This window comes from Eumetopias jubatus, unplaced genomic scaffold (assembly GCF_037043125.1).
Source record: "Eumetopias jubatus isolate StellerSeaLion01/CBP00866 unplaced genomic scaffold, mEumJub1_p1.0 scaffold_15, whole genome shotgun sequence".
Lineage (NCBI taxonomy): Eukaryota > Metazoa > Chordata > Mammalia > Carnivora > Otariidae > Eumetopias > Eumetopias jubatus.
In genome coordinates this window covers 63,508,594-63,523,132 of record NW_028274821.1, presented here as the reverse complement: position 1 = coordinate 63,523,132, position 14,539 = coordinate 63,508,594, and the positions used below count along the sequence as shown (strand labels likewise).

Genomic DNA, 14,539 nt, shown 5'->3' with positions numbered 1-14,539 from the left:
TATATGATCAGGCTGGTGCATAGATCAGTGCCACACACTAGATTCTGGGTGTATTTTGGTCTGTTAGAAGAAAGTGCCTCCCAAAATTTTAAAGAAAGAAAAACTTATATATGTACAAAAGGGCTGGTACGATAAAGGGATGGAATATGACTGTAAAGATGAAAATTATAAAAAATTTTATAAAAGGAATTGATAAGAAGGTGTTTGAAAAAAGAAAGAAGAGGATTTAAAAAAAAAAAAAAGGGAGAGAATGTGATCAGGCAGGAGACTAGAACAAAGCCATACACTAGAGATTTAGGGTATATTTTCATCTGTTAGAAGAAACTATCTCAAAATTTTAGAGAGAACTTATATACATATGCCAAAAATAAGGGTAACTACTATGAAGGGATAGAATATGACTCTAAAAATTAAAAATAAAAATGTTTTTTAGAAAAGGGATTGATAAGATGTTGGTTGAAAAAGGGAAAAAGGAAAATTAAAAAAAAAGTTAAAGAAAAATTAACTTTGAAAGACTGAAGAATCATGGTAAAAAAAGCCATGGATTCTATGTGCAGTATTCCCCTCGCTCTGGAGTTCTGCCATTCTCACTGATAGGTAAACTTGGTCTGGGCTGGCTGTTCTTGCTGATCTTCTGGGGGAGGGGCCTGTTGCCGTGGTTCCCAAATGTCTTTGCTGGAGGCGTAATTGCCCACCCTTGCCTGGTCCGGGCTAAGTAATCAGGTTTGTTTCCTGCAACCTTTCCCCTCGGCTTTGGAGGACGAGAGTGAAAATGGCGGCCTCCCAATCTCCACTCTGGAGGAGCGAAAGAACTCGGAGCCCTGCCCCTCAGTGAGCACCAGAGAAAAGGAGTCAATCACTCCTGTCTCCCTGGTCTCCGGCCGCACTCCGTGCTCACCCGGCCTGTGCCTGAGCGTTTCTATCTCTGGCACCCAACTCGGTGTGGAGTCTCCAAACCCAGCTGATCCCTGTGGTGCACTCCCGAGCCGCTCCTCCCGGGAGAGTAAGTGGACTCTCCCCGGATCTGCCGCTTGTTGGGTCCCTGCTGAAGGAGCAGTGGCCCGACTGTGTCACCAATCACAGTTTATGGCACCACCAAGCTGAGAGCCCGCGCCTTGGCTCCAGCTCTGCAGCCGGCTTCCCCGCTCTGATACCTGGGAGCTCTGCTGCACTCAGACACCCCCGGTCTTTCTGTGACCCCGAGGGTCCTGAGACCACACTGTCCTGCGAGGGTTCCACACCCTGCTTAGCCACTGGAGTGACATCCCTCAGCAGAGCTGACTTCTAAAAGTTCCGATTTTGTGCCCCACGGCTCTACCATTTGTCAGAAACAGCGGACGGAGGCCCCCTCCCCCCCTGCCGTCTATCTTCCCGAATATCGCCTCGGATTCACTTCTCTACACGTCCTACCTTCCAGAAAGTGGTTGCTTTTCTTTTCAGAGAGTTGTTGTTATTCTTTTTTTCGATCTCCTGTTGAGTTCGTAGGTGTTCAGAATGGTTTGATCCCTATCCAGCTGAATTCCTGAGACCAGACAAAATCCAGGTCTCCTACTCCTCCGCCATCTTGTTCCGCTCCCTGTTCTCCTAACTTCTGTCTATTATCCTCACATTTCCCTTTTCCCATCCTCATCATCTCTCTTTTCTACTGTTTCTCCCTTTTAAATTCTCCTAAAAAATTAAAAAAATTAAAAATATATAGCTCACCTGTTCTACATTTCTTGTGTTAAAATCATGAAAGTCACGTTTCACTCCTACAAGTTCCAAGGCTGATTTTATTTATTTTCATTGCTTATAGAACTGGGATAGGCTGTCTGTAGAGCAGTGGCTTTCCAATTTTTTTTTTTAAGATTTTATTTATTTGAGAGAGAGTATGTGCGCAGGAGTGCAGGGAGGGGCAGAGGAAGAGGGAGAGAATCTCAAGCAGACTGCACTAAGCACTGAGTGCAGAGCCCAACTCCAGGCTGGATCACACAACCCTGAGATCACAGCCTGAGCCAAAATCGAGTCCAGACGGTTAACCGACTGAACTACCCAGTCCCCACCCCAGGAGCAGTATCTTTCTAAATGAGGTCTGAAATCTACTATCTCAGAATCTCTAAGGTATCAGAAATTTGTGTTCTCAACAAGTTCTATATCACCACTATTATGGAGACTAGGCTGATCAAGTTTCTTTTATAAAAACTAAGTTAATATTCTGCAGTAAATTATTACAGTAGTAACAATTTCCAGCTTTTCCACTTACTTTCAAAATTCAATCACCAAATCTATCTTAACTCTAATGTTTTCTTATCCCAGAGAAGAAAACTGTTAAACTTATTCCACTTGCAGTTTCAAAACTCAATAATAAGACAGACCTCTGCTTCTGCAGAGTTTGCAGAAGAGAGTACTGAAGCACTGGAGAGGAGAAAGGTGCACAGAAAGAGAACCCTCCAGAAATGCAGAGGGATAACCTTCAAGTATTTAGCAGAGAACTGACCAGTACATGCATGTGAGAAAACTACCTGAGGCTGGAAGAAAAAAATCATCCCAAAAGATTAGAAGAACAATGCTTAGTAGTCATTCAAATCTTTAAACAGTGTCTGTTCTACCAGCTAAAAACTCGTTAATTCCCAGGGCACTGAGTCGAACACTCAGAAAGGTTTTGTTTTTTTTTAAACATTTGATTTTTTTATTTATTTGATGGAGAGAGAGACAGCGAGAAAGGGAACACAAGCAGGGGGAGTGGGAGAGTGAGAAGCAGGCTTCCTGCTGAGCAGAGAGCCCAATGTGGGGCTCGATCCCAAGACCCTGGGATCATGACCCGAGCCGAAGGCAGATGCTTAACGACTGAGCCACCCAGGCGCCCCCAGAAAGGCTTTATTGGAATACTGGGGATTGCTCCAATCAAGCCTAATAAATCATAAAAGACCCGAAAGAATCAAATTGTTTCCAAGTATCTTAACTATATCCCAGAATGAAGCTCGAGAAGATTTATAGGAACATGAAAATACCTAGCACTTCCCACCGCCCCCAAAAAATCTAGCACTCAGCCAGGCAAAGGCTTCCCAATCAAAGATCACCAGACATACAAAGAAATAGGAAAATATGGCCCATAATAAGGAGAATAATCACTTGACTGAAACTGACCCAGAATTGACATGGATATGTTTAAAAAGTTAAAGAGACATAGAAGATATAAAGAGACCCAAATCAGGGCACCTGGATGGCTCAGTTGGTAGAGCATGCGACTTTGATCTCAGGGTCTTGAGTTCAAGCCCCATGTTGGGTGTAGTCTACTTAATAAAAAGAAAGATACACACAGAGAGAGAGGCACCCAAATCAAAGTTCTAGAATTGAAAACTACAATATGTGTGATGAAAAATGCCTTGAATATATTAACAGCAGATTGGATGTTGCTGCTTGCTAAGACTAGTAAACATGAAGGCTTAGAAATAAAACTATCCAAAATTAAACACAAAGAGAAGGAAGAATCCAAAAAATTTAAAAGTGCATCAGTAAGTTGTAACTTCAAGCAGTCTAACATACATGTAACTGGAATCTCTGAAGAAGAGGAGAGATGGGAAGGGACAGAAAAATATTCAAAGAAATAATGGCCAAAATTTTTCAAATCTGAAAGAAACTATAAACCTAGAGATCTGAGATATTCTACAAATTGAAAGCACAAGAAATGTGAAGAAAATGCCACCAAGGTTCATCATAATCAAAGTACTCAAAGTCAATGAAAAAGGAAAATCATAACAGCCAGAGAATAAAGACATATTACACACTGAGAATAAAGATAAGAATGAAACAGATTTCTCATTGGAAAAAAATGCAAGTGGAAAAAAAGTTGAAAACACCTTTAAAGTACTGGAAGAAAAAAGTCAATGTAGAATTCTATATATAGCAAAATTCCTTTTAAAAACAAAGGCCCGGGGCACCTGGGTGGCTCAGGTGTTAAGCGTCTGCCTTTGGCTCAGGTCATCTCAGGGTCCTGGGATCGAGCCCCTCATCGGGCTCCCTGCTCAGCGGGAAGCCTGCTTCTCCCTCTCCCACTCCGCCTGCTTGTGTTCCCTCTCTCGTTGTCTCTCTTTCAAATAAATAAATAAACAAAATCTTTAAAAAAAAATTTTTTTAAAACAAAGGCCAAATAAAGGCTTTTCAGATATACAAAAGATGAAAGAATTTATCACCAGCATAACTGTGCTCCAAAAAATGTTAAAAGAAATCTTTCAGGCAAAAGGAAAATTATGCCAGATGGAAATATGGGTTTACACAAAGGCATTAAACACACCAGAAATGGAAATGACAAAATATGTAAGATTTTTTCCCACTAATATCTGTATCACTTGAAAAAGATAACTGATAGTTTAAACATTAAAAAGTATATAACATATGTATAAGTAAAACATAAAACAATAGCATAAAGACTGTGAGAGGAGAAATAGAAGTATATTTTACATTTCTTAAACATGTGAAGTAATGTATCACTTAAAGCTGTAATTAGATGTATACTATAAACCCTAAAGTGACCACTAAAATAACAAAACAAAAAGTTATAGCTAGCAAGACAAGGGGATACAATAGAATAAAAAATACTCAATTCAAAATAAAACAGAAATATCATTAATCAAAAATTAAAATCACAGTGAGATACCACTACAGACCTATAGAACGGATAAAATTAATAATACTAACCACACTGGGGCGCCTGGGTGGCTCGGTTAAGCATCTGACTTCAACTCAGGTCATGATCTCAGAGTCCTGGCATCAAGCCCCAAGTTGGGCTCCCTGCTCAGCGGGGAGTCTGTTTCTCCCTCTACCTCTCCCTCTGCCCCTCCCCACCATTTGTGCTCTCCTGCTCACTCTCTCTCTCTCAAATGCATAAAATCTTAAAAAAAAAAAAAAAAAAGACTAACCGTATTGACTGGTGGGAGTATAAAATGGTACAACCATTTCATGAAACAGCTTGGCAGTTTCTTAAATAATTAAGGAATTACAACTATATGATCCTGCCATTCCATTCATAAGTATTTATCCAAGAGAAATGAAATCCTTTGTCCATACAAAGTCCTTTACTCAAATGTTCATAGCAGCTTCATTTTTAATAGCCCCAAACTGGAAACAACCCAAATGTCCATCACAGATGAACAGATGAACAAGCTGCGGTATAGTCATACAATAGAATACCTACTCAACAATGAAAAGGAATGAAATACTGATACACGTTATAACATGAATGAACCCCAAAATATTTATGCAGAGTGAAAGAAGCCAGACAAAAGAAGTGCTTATTTCATTCTATTTATATAAAATTCTAGGAAATCCAAACTACTGTACAAGTGAGTGGGAAGGGGTGAACAGGGACGTGGGCAGGAGAATCCAGAAGACAGTTACAATGGGGTATGAAGGAACTTTTTGGAGTGATGGATATATTAATTATCTTGATTGTAGTGATGGTCTCATGGTTATACACATGTCAAAAGTTATCAAATTGTGTACTTTATTGTCAATTACACCTCAAAAAAGTTGTTTGGGAAAAAAAAGCAGAAAGAAAAATGCAACACAGTATCATTTATTATTTATGAAGAGTTAAATGTACAGAAATGATAAATACTTGGTGCCTGGCTGGCTCAGTCAGTGGAGTGTGCAACTCTTGATCCCAGAGTTGTAAGTTCGGGTCTCACACTGGAAGCAGAGCTTACTTAAAAACAACAATGATAATAAAAAACATGTTTTAAAAAGAAATGATAAATACTTAAATCAGGAGAAAAGATTTTCTTAGGAACAAGGTAAACGGAATCAAGAAGAGGTACACGAGGGATTTCAGTGGTATTGTAAAGTTTTCTTAAAAAAAGAAAGAAAAAAGGGAAGGAGTGCCTGGGTGGCTCAGTCAGTTAAGGGTCAGACTCTTGATTTCGGCTCAGGTCGTGATCTCAGAGTTGTGAGATAGAGCCCCACATCAGGCTCCATGTTGAGCGAAGAGTCTTAAGACTCCCAGTCTCTCTCTCTCCCCCCTCCCTTTGCCCCTCCCTCCTCTAAAAAATAAGAAGAAAAATTTTTAAAAAGGAAGAAATTGTGACAAAATGTCAATATTTAACCAAGTTGGGTGATAAGAACATAAGTGTTACATTATTTTTACTATTTTCCATATTTGGTATGTTTAAAGTGTGTGTGTATAATTTGTCAAAAAGTTACTTCATCAGTTAGGTTGATGTCAGGGTAGTTCCTTATTCCTCTGTCAAGCTTTTAATTTCAGAACCATGTTTACCAGGCCTACAAAAAGAGTAGGTAAAAATCTAACATTGTAGGTCCCTGACATTCTACACAAAATTGTCTATACATGTGTGTATAAACCCAGGTGTGCCCGGGTAGCTCAGTCAGTTGAGTGGCCAACTCTTGATTTCAGCTCAGGTTATGATCTCAGGGTCATGAGATGGAGCCCCAATCGGGGCTTAGTGCAGAGTCTGCTTGTCCCTCTCTCTGCCCCTCCCTTCCCCCCCCCCCCGGCTCAAGCACGCTCTCTCTAAAATTTAAAAAAAAAATCTTTAAAAAGTAAACCCATAGTATCCTGATTCTTACATTAGTTACCTAAATGGTATTCTTATTTTCATCCTTGCTCCCTTAGATTTATCCTTTCATAATAGTCAAGGTGCTCTTTTAAAGTCCTATCAGGTCATCATCCACTCAGGTCCTTCCAAAGACTCTCTACCCAACTTCAAATTACCACACCCTGTCAGGTTTTCCATCACCAGACCCAGGCAATCTCCCTTACCTCATCTCCTGTATTCTTCTCCTTGCTCACGTCAGCCACACTGACCTCCTTACTACCCTCTTGAATATGCCACTGCGTCCTCTTACCTCAGTCTTCCCATCTGATTTCCTAGTACCCAAGGTTTATGCCTTAACTTCCTTGAAGTCTCTGTTCAAATGTCATCAGAAACTTTTCACAACCGGGGCACCTGGGTGGCACAGTTGTTAAGCGTCTGCGTTTGGCTCAGGTCATGATCCCAGGGTCCTGGGATCGAGCCCCACATCGGGGTCCCTGCTCTGCAAGGAGTCTGCTTCTCCCTCTCCCATGCCCCCTGCTTGTGTTCCCTCTCTCAATGTCTTTCTCTCTGTCAAATAAATAAAATCTTAAAAAAAAAAAAGAAAGAAACCTTTCACAACCACCATGTATATAAGAACATTCATCACCTTCTGTGATTTTTTCTGTTCCCTTTAACTTGCTTTACTTTTACTTCACGGCACTTCTAACCATCTAAATATTATATATATTTAAAAGATTTTATTTATTTATTTGACACAGAGAGAGTACAAGCAGGGGGAACAGCAGAGGGAGAGGGAGAAGCAGGCTCCCCGCTGTGCAGGGAGCTGACGTGGGGTTCGATCCCAGGAGTCTGGGATCATGACCTTAGCTGAAAGGCAGATGCTTAACCAACTAAACCACCCAAGGGCTCCATTATATATTTATTTATTAAAAAATTATCTGTCTTTGCTTTTTCCACTCACCATCCCCAGAATATACATTCAATGACAACTAGAATTTTGTTTTGCTCACAGCTATATCCCCAGGGTCTAGAATACTATCTAGAACATAGCAAAAATTCAAATGTTTCTGCTCTTTTAATAATTAGGTCAGAAAAGCTGATAGGCCAAGTTTTGAAAATTTATAGCAATGTCCACAAGTTAGATAAATGGGTCTACAGTCAACGAAGCAAGTTTAAAAAGAAGAAAGTATACTAACCCACTAATTAGCAAGCCTGTAGTATGCAAGTAGTAAACTGCGAACTATGGCCAAACGTTCAGTAAAATGAAGGTGACATATCGCTCTCTTCAGTTCTAGAACTAAATTTAATAACTAGTTTTGGCTTTTCCCCCTTCTTTCAGAAATATCCTGAAGTTTCTAAAGATTTAAAAGATATGTTTAAACATATACTTATCTATACTGATAATTGTAGAAAGTAATTATTCTGAGGTAATTGAAATTCTGAAAAATGGTTAATTATGTATTTAATGATTAAAAGAGTGGCTATGCATATATTTGCCTTTGTTAAATATTGATTTAAGGATTCCTAATGTGTTTTTACAACATGTAATTTTGTGAGCAAATTTTGTACAGCTAAAAACATTTGGTATCATAATAACCTGATTTCCTTACAAACACAGAGAACAAGTCCACTGGTAAACATTTAAACAACTTAGAGTAAACACATTCTAGACATATCATTTATTATTAAAGGCTCCAGAGTCATAACTGCTTAATTACAATAAATCTGGACTATTCTTGTATTACCTAACTACACTAAGGTACTGATAGTAGTATAACAACTTTATACTTATTTCAACCTTAGAAGGTACCAAAAAGATATATAGAAATATATGTATATTTATATATTATAATATGTAATATTAAAAAACATTACCTGAACTACCAAAAGCAATGAAACTCAAAGGAGAAAAAAGTTTCCATTCATTTACTCAACATGTATCTAATGAGGATCTAATATATAGTGCAGTACTCCCTTTCTACCCACCTAAGTTAATATTAATTCCAGATTAGATTCCTGCACTACCACTTATTGAGGCCTTGTGCAGTTAATACACTAACTTTCTCTGTTATTCAGCCTTCTTTTATCTAAAAAATGAGGATAACACTTCCCTTATCCAGCATCTGGCCAGCTGGCACTCTATCACTTACTGGTCTCTCTAATATATTTGACGATCATATATTGACTTACTTCTTTTACTAAAGCCTTAAACTATTATTTAAACATTTTATTTAACTTTTATGAATTCCCATTTGGTAAGTTTCTTCAAAGCAAAAATTGTGATATATTTTGCAGAATCCTCTATTATCAGCTAGTATTATTATATGTTAAGTACTTGGGGAGGGGTACAGGAAAGACTTAGCTTTTTTAAAATACACATTTTGTACTTTGGTATGACAAGCCAACCAAAATGGGAAAAAGTGTTGCAATTACAATGTGTTTTAAGTTTAACAAAAACCCAATACTTTTGCTTAGCTTGATCTAGCAGTTAAAATTGAAAGGATCAAATCAAGCTTATTCCAATTCCTCTTATTTACTGAATACCTACCATATGACAAGGGCTATGTAAGCACTTTGCACACATGATTAACAATCCTTATAATCATCCTGGAATACAGTAGAATAAGATTTTACTTTCAGAGAAAATATTATGTATAAATAGAATTAAGAATTCTTTTGCAGAGGAAGCTGCTGTCATAAAATTATTTGACAGAGAGAGTGAGTGAGCAGAGTGAGCAAGCCAGAGAGAACATGAGTGGGGAGAGTGGCAGAGGGGGAGCAGGGAGCCCGATACGGGGCCTGATCCCAGGACCTGAGATCATGACCTGAGCTAAAGGCTGGCACTTAACCGACTGAGCCACCCAGGTGCCCCTAAGATCTTTTTTTAAAAGATACATTTGAACAATGAGGCACCTGGGTGGCTCAGCTGGTTAAGCGTCCAACTCTTGATTTTGGCTCAGGTCATGATCTCAGGGTCCTGGGATTAAGCCCCACATCAGGCTCTGCACTCAGCAGGATGTCTACTTGAGGATTCTCTTTCTCCCTCTCCCTCTGCCCCTCCCCCATTCACACACACACTCTTTCTAAAATAAATAAATAAGTCTTAAAAAAAAAAAAAGAAATTTGAACAAGCTTGTTTATAACCAACTGTTTCTTCCAATAACTAGAAAGCCAGCTTGGGGAAAAAAAGAAACACACACACACATAAGAATCAAAACTAGAAAGAAATCAGGAAAAATGGGTGATCTTACAAAAGAAGAAAAATATTATTAAGAAAATATATATAAATAAAAACTCCAAAGGGATTTAGACCAATTATTCAAAATAATGAGAATTTAAAGATAATCAGCCATAGATCTACATATGAAAATTAATTGTATTTCTATATACACCATCAAATTAGAAAGCATAATTTAAAAGAAAGACATTTAACACCTTCCTGCAAACACACACACCCTATAAAACTATAAAGTACTTAACACCAGATAAATGAAACAGATGAATAATTGTATTCACTGTATTCCAGTCATTTGTTGTTGCATAACAAATTCCTACACAACTTAAGGGCCTAAAATCACCATTTGATTTTGCTAATGATTTTGTAGTCCATAAAGTTAGGACATCCTCAGTTGGGCAATTCTCACTTGGGGTCTCCCGTGTGGCTGAGTCAGGTACCCACTGAGGCTACAGTCATCTGAAAGCTCAACTGCACTAAATGTTCTGAGATAGCCCACTCATGTGGCTGGCACTTAAGGCTGCAAGTTCCTGAAAGCTCAGTTGTGGCTGTAGCTATCTCCCACAAAAGGGTCTCAGGATAGTTGGACATTTCACATGATGGCAAAGCTCCCCTAGAGCAAGCACCCTCAGAGAACCAGTGGAAGCCACCTGACCTAACTTGGCCTCAGAAATCAGGCAGCATCATTTCTGCCTCAGCCTAGATTCAACAGGAAGGGACTCATACTCTACGGTCATAATGTAGAATACCAACTAGGAAGAAATATTTGCAGGTATCTTTAAAAATCTACCACAACTGGTATGCAGAATATTAAAAAAGACATTAGAAGTGCAAGAATATACCATATTCACAGGTAGGAAAACTGGACATTATAAACACGTCAATTTTCTCTATATACATGGATAAATCCAATGCAATTTCCAAATTCCCAACAAGATTGTGTATGGACTTTGACAGGCAAATCCAAATTTCATATGGAAGACTAAAGGGCCAAGTATAGCCAAAACACTCCTGAAAAGGACAAGTAAGATGGAAGCACTGTCCTACCAGATATCAAGCCTTATACAAGGCCATCCTAATTAAGATAGTGCAGAACTTGATGGAGAGATAGACAAACTGACCAGTGGAATAAAAGACCAGAAACAGATGCAGATATATATGGAATTGTGATATGTAAACATCCCTGTAGAAATCAGTTAATAGTGAGAGACAACTGGTTTTCCAAATGGAATAAAGGAAATTTTATTTGTATCTACTTTATATCATCAATTTTGGATGGATTAAAGACTTAAATGTTAAAAGCAAAACATTTTAAAAATTCAATAGAAAATATAAGAAAGTATCTTCTTGATCTTAGGATAGAGAGCATTCCTTGAACAAGACACCCAAAGCATGACCATAAAACAAAAGACTGACAAATTAGACTATGTTTAAATTAAGAACTGCTTTTCAACAAAGATGCTAGAATGAAAGTGAAATGATAGCTCTTATTATATATATCTAATAATGAGAAATCTAGAAAATCTATTGTAACTGTTCATGAAATTGTCCAAAAATGTTTTATGAACTAGCAAAGAACTACCCTAGACAGAAAATTCAGAGCATATATGAATAAAACTAAGCAAATACCTACATCTAAAAACAGTTTTCAATCTGTTTTAATGGCACACATAAATCTTTTGTGCCAGATGGAGATCAATAATGTAAATATATATATATTCTTTAATCAGTAAATAAACACTGACTATAACCATTGTCTCAAGAAAATAAGTGATTTTTACTGACCTACTGAACAGTGAAGATGGTAAGAAATCCTAGTCGTCATAATCTCACTGACATTTAAGTGCTTAATACCATTCAATAAACACTGAATCTTGCTGAACACCAGGTACTGTGGAATATGCAAACAGCTGACACACAATCCCTGATCTTCAGGTCTATAATCTAGTTAGCAAGCAGTAAAATACATATGTAAAGAGGTAAGTCAAATTTCTATCAGACCTCATGTCAATCTGTTTTTTTCCATCTCCAATATCTCTGTAATCTCTCCTAAAGAATCTCTTGCATTCATTTCACTCTGTTCCAATCTATTAACTACACTGCAGCTATAGAAACCTCTGAGATGCAAGAAGACCACAGATGCACTCTTTGGAGAAACAAACTGTAGAGACTCAAACACCAGGCACAGGGCTAAAAGATTTATGTGAAAACCTGTACTGAACAATGAAAGCCTAGCAGCTTTCACTTAGTCTGCTTCTGTAACTGAAGAATAAATGTCTACTTGCCCTAGGGGAATGAGGATTCTTCTCTAGAAAACTAAACCAGAACCTCCAGCTACTGATATTTGGAGGTTCCTCCAAGGAAAATGCCACTGTTTGCTGACTCCTGCAATTAAAGATAAAAAAAAAAAGCAGAGGAATAAATTATCAAATAATTTAAATTTCCCACCAGGTAGCTCAGTTGGTTAAACATCTGAGTCTTGATCTCCGCTCAGGTCATGATCTCAAGATCCTGGGATCATTGTGGAGCTCTGGACTCAGCGGGGGTCTGCATTCTCTCTTCCTCCCTCTGCCCCTCCCCCTGCTAGTTCACACTCGCTAAAATAAATAAGTCTTTAAAAAATAATTAAATTTCCCAGAACTAATAAAGAACGTAAGTTTTTAGATTGAAAGAGTCTAACACAAAGCACATCATGATCAAATTTGAGGACACCAGGGATTAAACAGATTACAAAAGCTCCCAAAGAGGGGGGAAAAACAGATCTCATACAATTGGGAAATCAGGTATCAGCTTTATTAAGAGCAACACTAAACTAGAGAACCTTCAAATTTGAGAGAATTCCAACTAGAATTCTATACCTACTGAAATTAGCAATCACATGTAAGGGGAGAAGAAGGGTATTTTTCAGACTCATAACAACATAAAAATTTATCTCCAAGGTACCCTTATTTAGAGAGCTACTATAAGATGTATTCCAACAAAGCAATGGAGTAAACCAAAAATGACTAAGACATGATATCCAGGAAAACAGGGACCCAACACAGAAGAGCAGCTGAAGGAAGTCCCAGAACAGCAGCTGTGCAACAAACTAAGTCCAGATTGGGACTGGGATCAGGGCTACAGGACGGAGTCTTCAGGATAAGGAATGGAACGTAGTATATTTGAGCATATGAAAATTATTATTGATAGCATTTAGAAAAAAATTAACTACAAATACACAGAGAGCCAGGAAATAAAAAAAAGAGACAACTATTAACTTCATAAAAAGCAAAGACTATACTATCTCACTATTTGACTTAGAAGGAAACAATATCTTTGTAATCAAAATAATGAAATACTTATAATTTAACCAAAAATTACAATATATGTAATTGTGTAAGGAGAAAGGAAGTACAAAAGCAGAATAAAAAGCTAGATCTCACCTATTATGGCAAGAAGAGATAATGCCCGAACCTGATTAATACCAGTCTACACATGATATTAAGGAATAAAGAGCTAAATACCAGGGAAAATGGCCAAAATGATTAAAAGTGGTTTCTTCCAAGTAGGACTTGGAGACGGAGAAGGGTAAAGCCTTCTAACTTTATTTGGCTTTTAACTATGTAAATACATGATTTTTTAAAAATTAATTTAAAATAATATTTATTAAAAAAACAATAGTTGCAAAAAATATTTGCAACATTATGTTACTGTAACAGTATTATAGACAGAAGAACAATATCTTAAAATTATTCAAAACTCTTGCAAAAGACAACAGAATATATGCAGGGGACCTGAACAGGAAATTTACAAAAGAAATATTACTATCCAAGGCACATATGAAAAAAACTTTTACCATTCAAAGCAATAAAAAGAAACACTCCAGATTAAAACAACAAAGCAACAGTATTTTAACTACTAATCAGCAAAATTTTAAGAAATGGGTAATACTAATGGTGGTAAGGTTTTTGGAAAATGCGATGATTTTGAGTATAAGTTGATACATTGTTTCTGGAGGAAATTTTGGTAATATGAATCAGAATCTTAAAAATATGTATGACATTTGATTCAGTAAATCCTGCTAAAAATGCACCCTTAAAGAAATAGTTACAAATATGCATAAAAGGATCCAACCACAAGGGTAGTTATTTTAGCAAAATTTTCTTAAGACTGTCTTTTCCATATTGATTTACTAGAAACAACGTAATAGCCTTACCTGAACTGTACGTCCTGCATTGATATGTTCTTCATGCAACTTATCCCAGATTCTGCATCTTTGGTACTATACAAAAGAGAGGAAAGATACAGTTTTTTTTTTAATTACTAAACTTACTACTTCTAGTTACCACAAAAATCCCCACTCACCTAACCAAACTTAAACATACCAGCTAAAGTTATTGACTTAATAGTGGCAATTAACTGTCCAATGACAAAACAAGTAGGAAATCTTCAAAAACATTCTGGCAAATGGTAAAGGAAATAAATTTATTTTGCTGAAAAAAGACAGTGTACTCTGTCTTGCAAATTCTTTGGAGATGAAAAAAATAATGAGAATGTAAAAGAATGAAAAATAAAAAGATTAAGAGTGCTCATGAGATATTATTTATGAAGAATTTTAGAAGTTTGTCAATGTATTAAAAATAAAACCTGACTTTGAGAAAAAGTAACATTAATACTGCAGATTAGAAAGTACACAAAAATGAAAATGAACATTTAATATACATGCTTCAGTTTTTACCAAGGCAATGTTTAGCTTTCAGAGTTTCAACCACGAAACTTTATGAGCATGATAATG

General features: G+C 37.2%; 1 protein-coding gene across 5 annotated transcripts in view; it reads right to left on the bottom strand.

Moving 5' to 3' along the window:
- STX17 (syntaxin 17) overlaps positions 1–14,539 on the bottom strand; it is a 74,701-nt gene that overhangs the window by 48,197 nt on the left and 11,965 nt on the right. For all 5 annotated transcript variants that reach the window (XR_015766884.1, XR_015766883.1, XR_015766882.1 and 2 more), the window contains exon 3: positions 13,961–14,026. Coding sequence is in view for 1 of the 5 variants with exons in the window: in XM_028108833.2 (XP_027964634.1) it covers positions 13,961–14,026 (66 nt within the window). In the remaining 4 variants the exon portion in view is untranslated. The remainder of the gene's footprint in view (positions 1–13,960; positions 14,027–14,539) is intronic.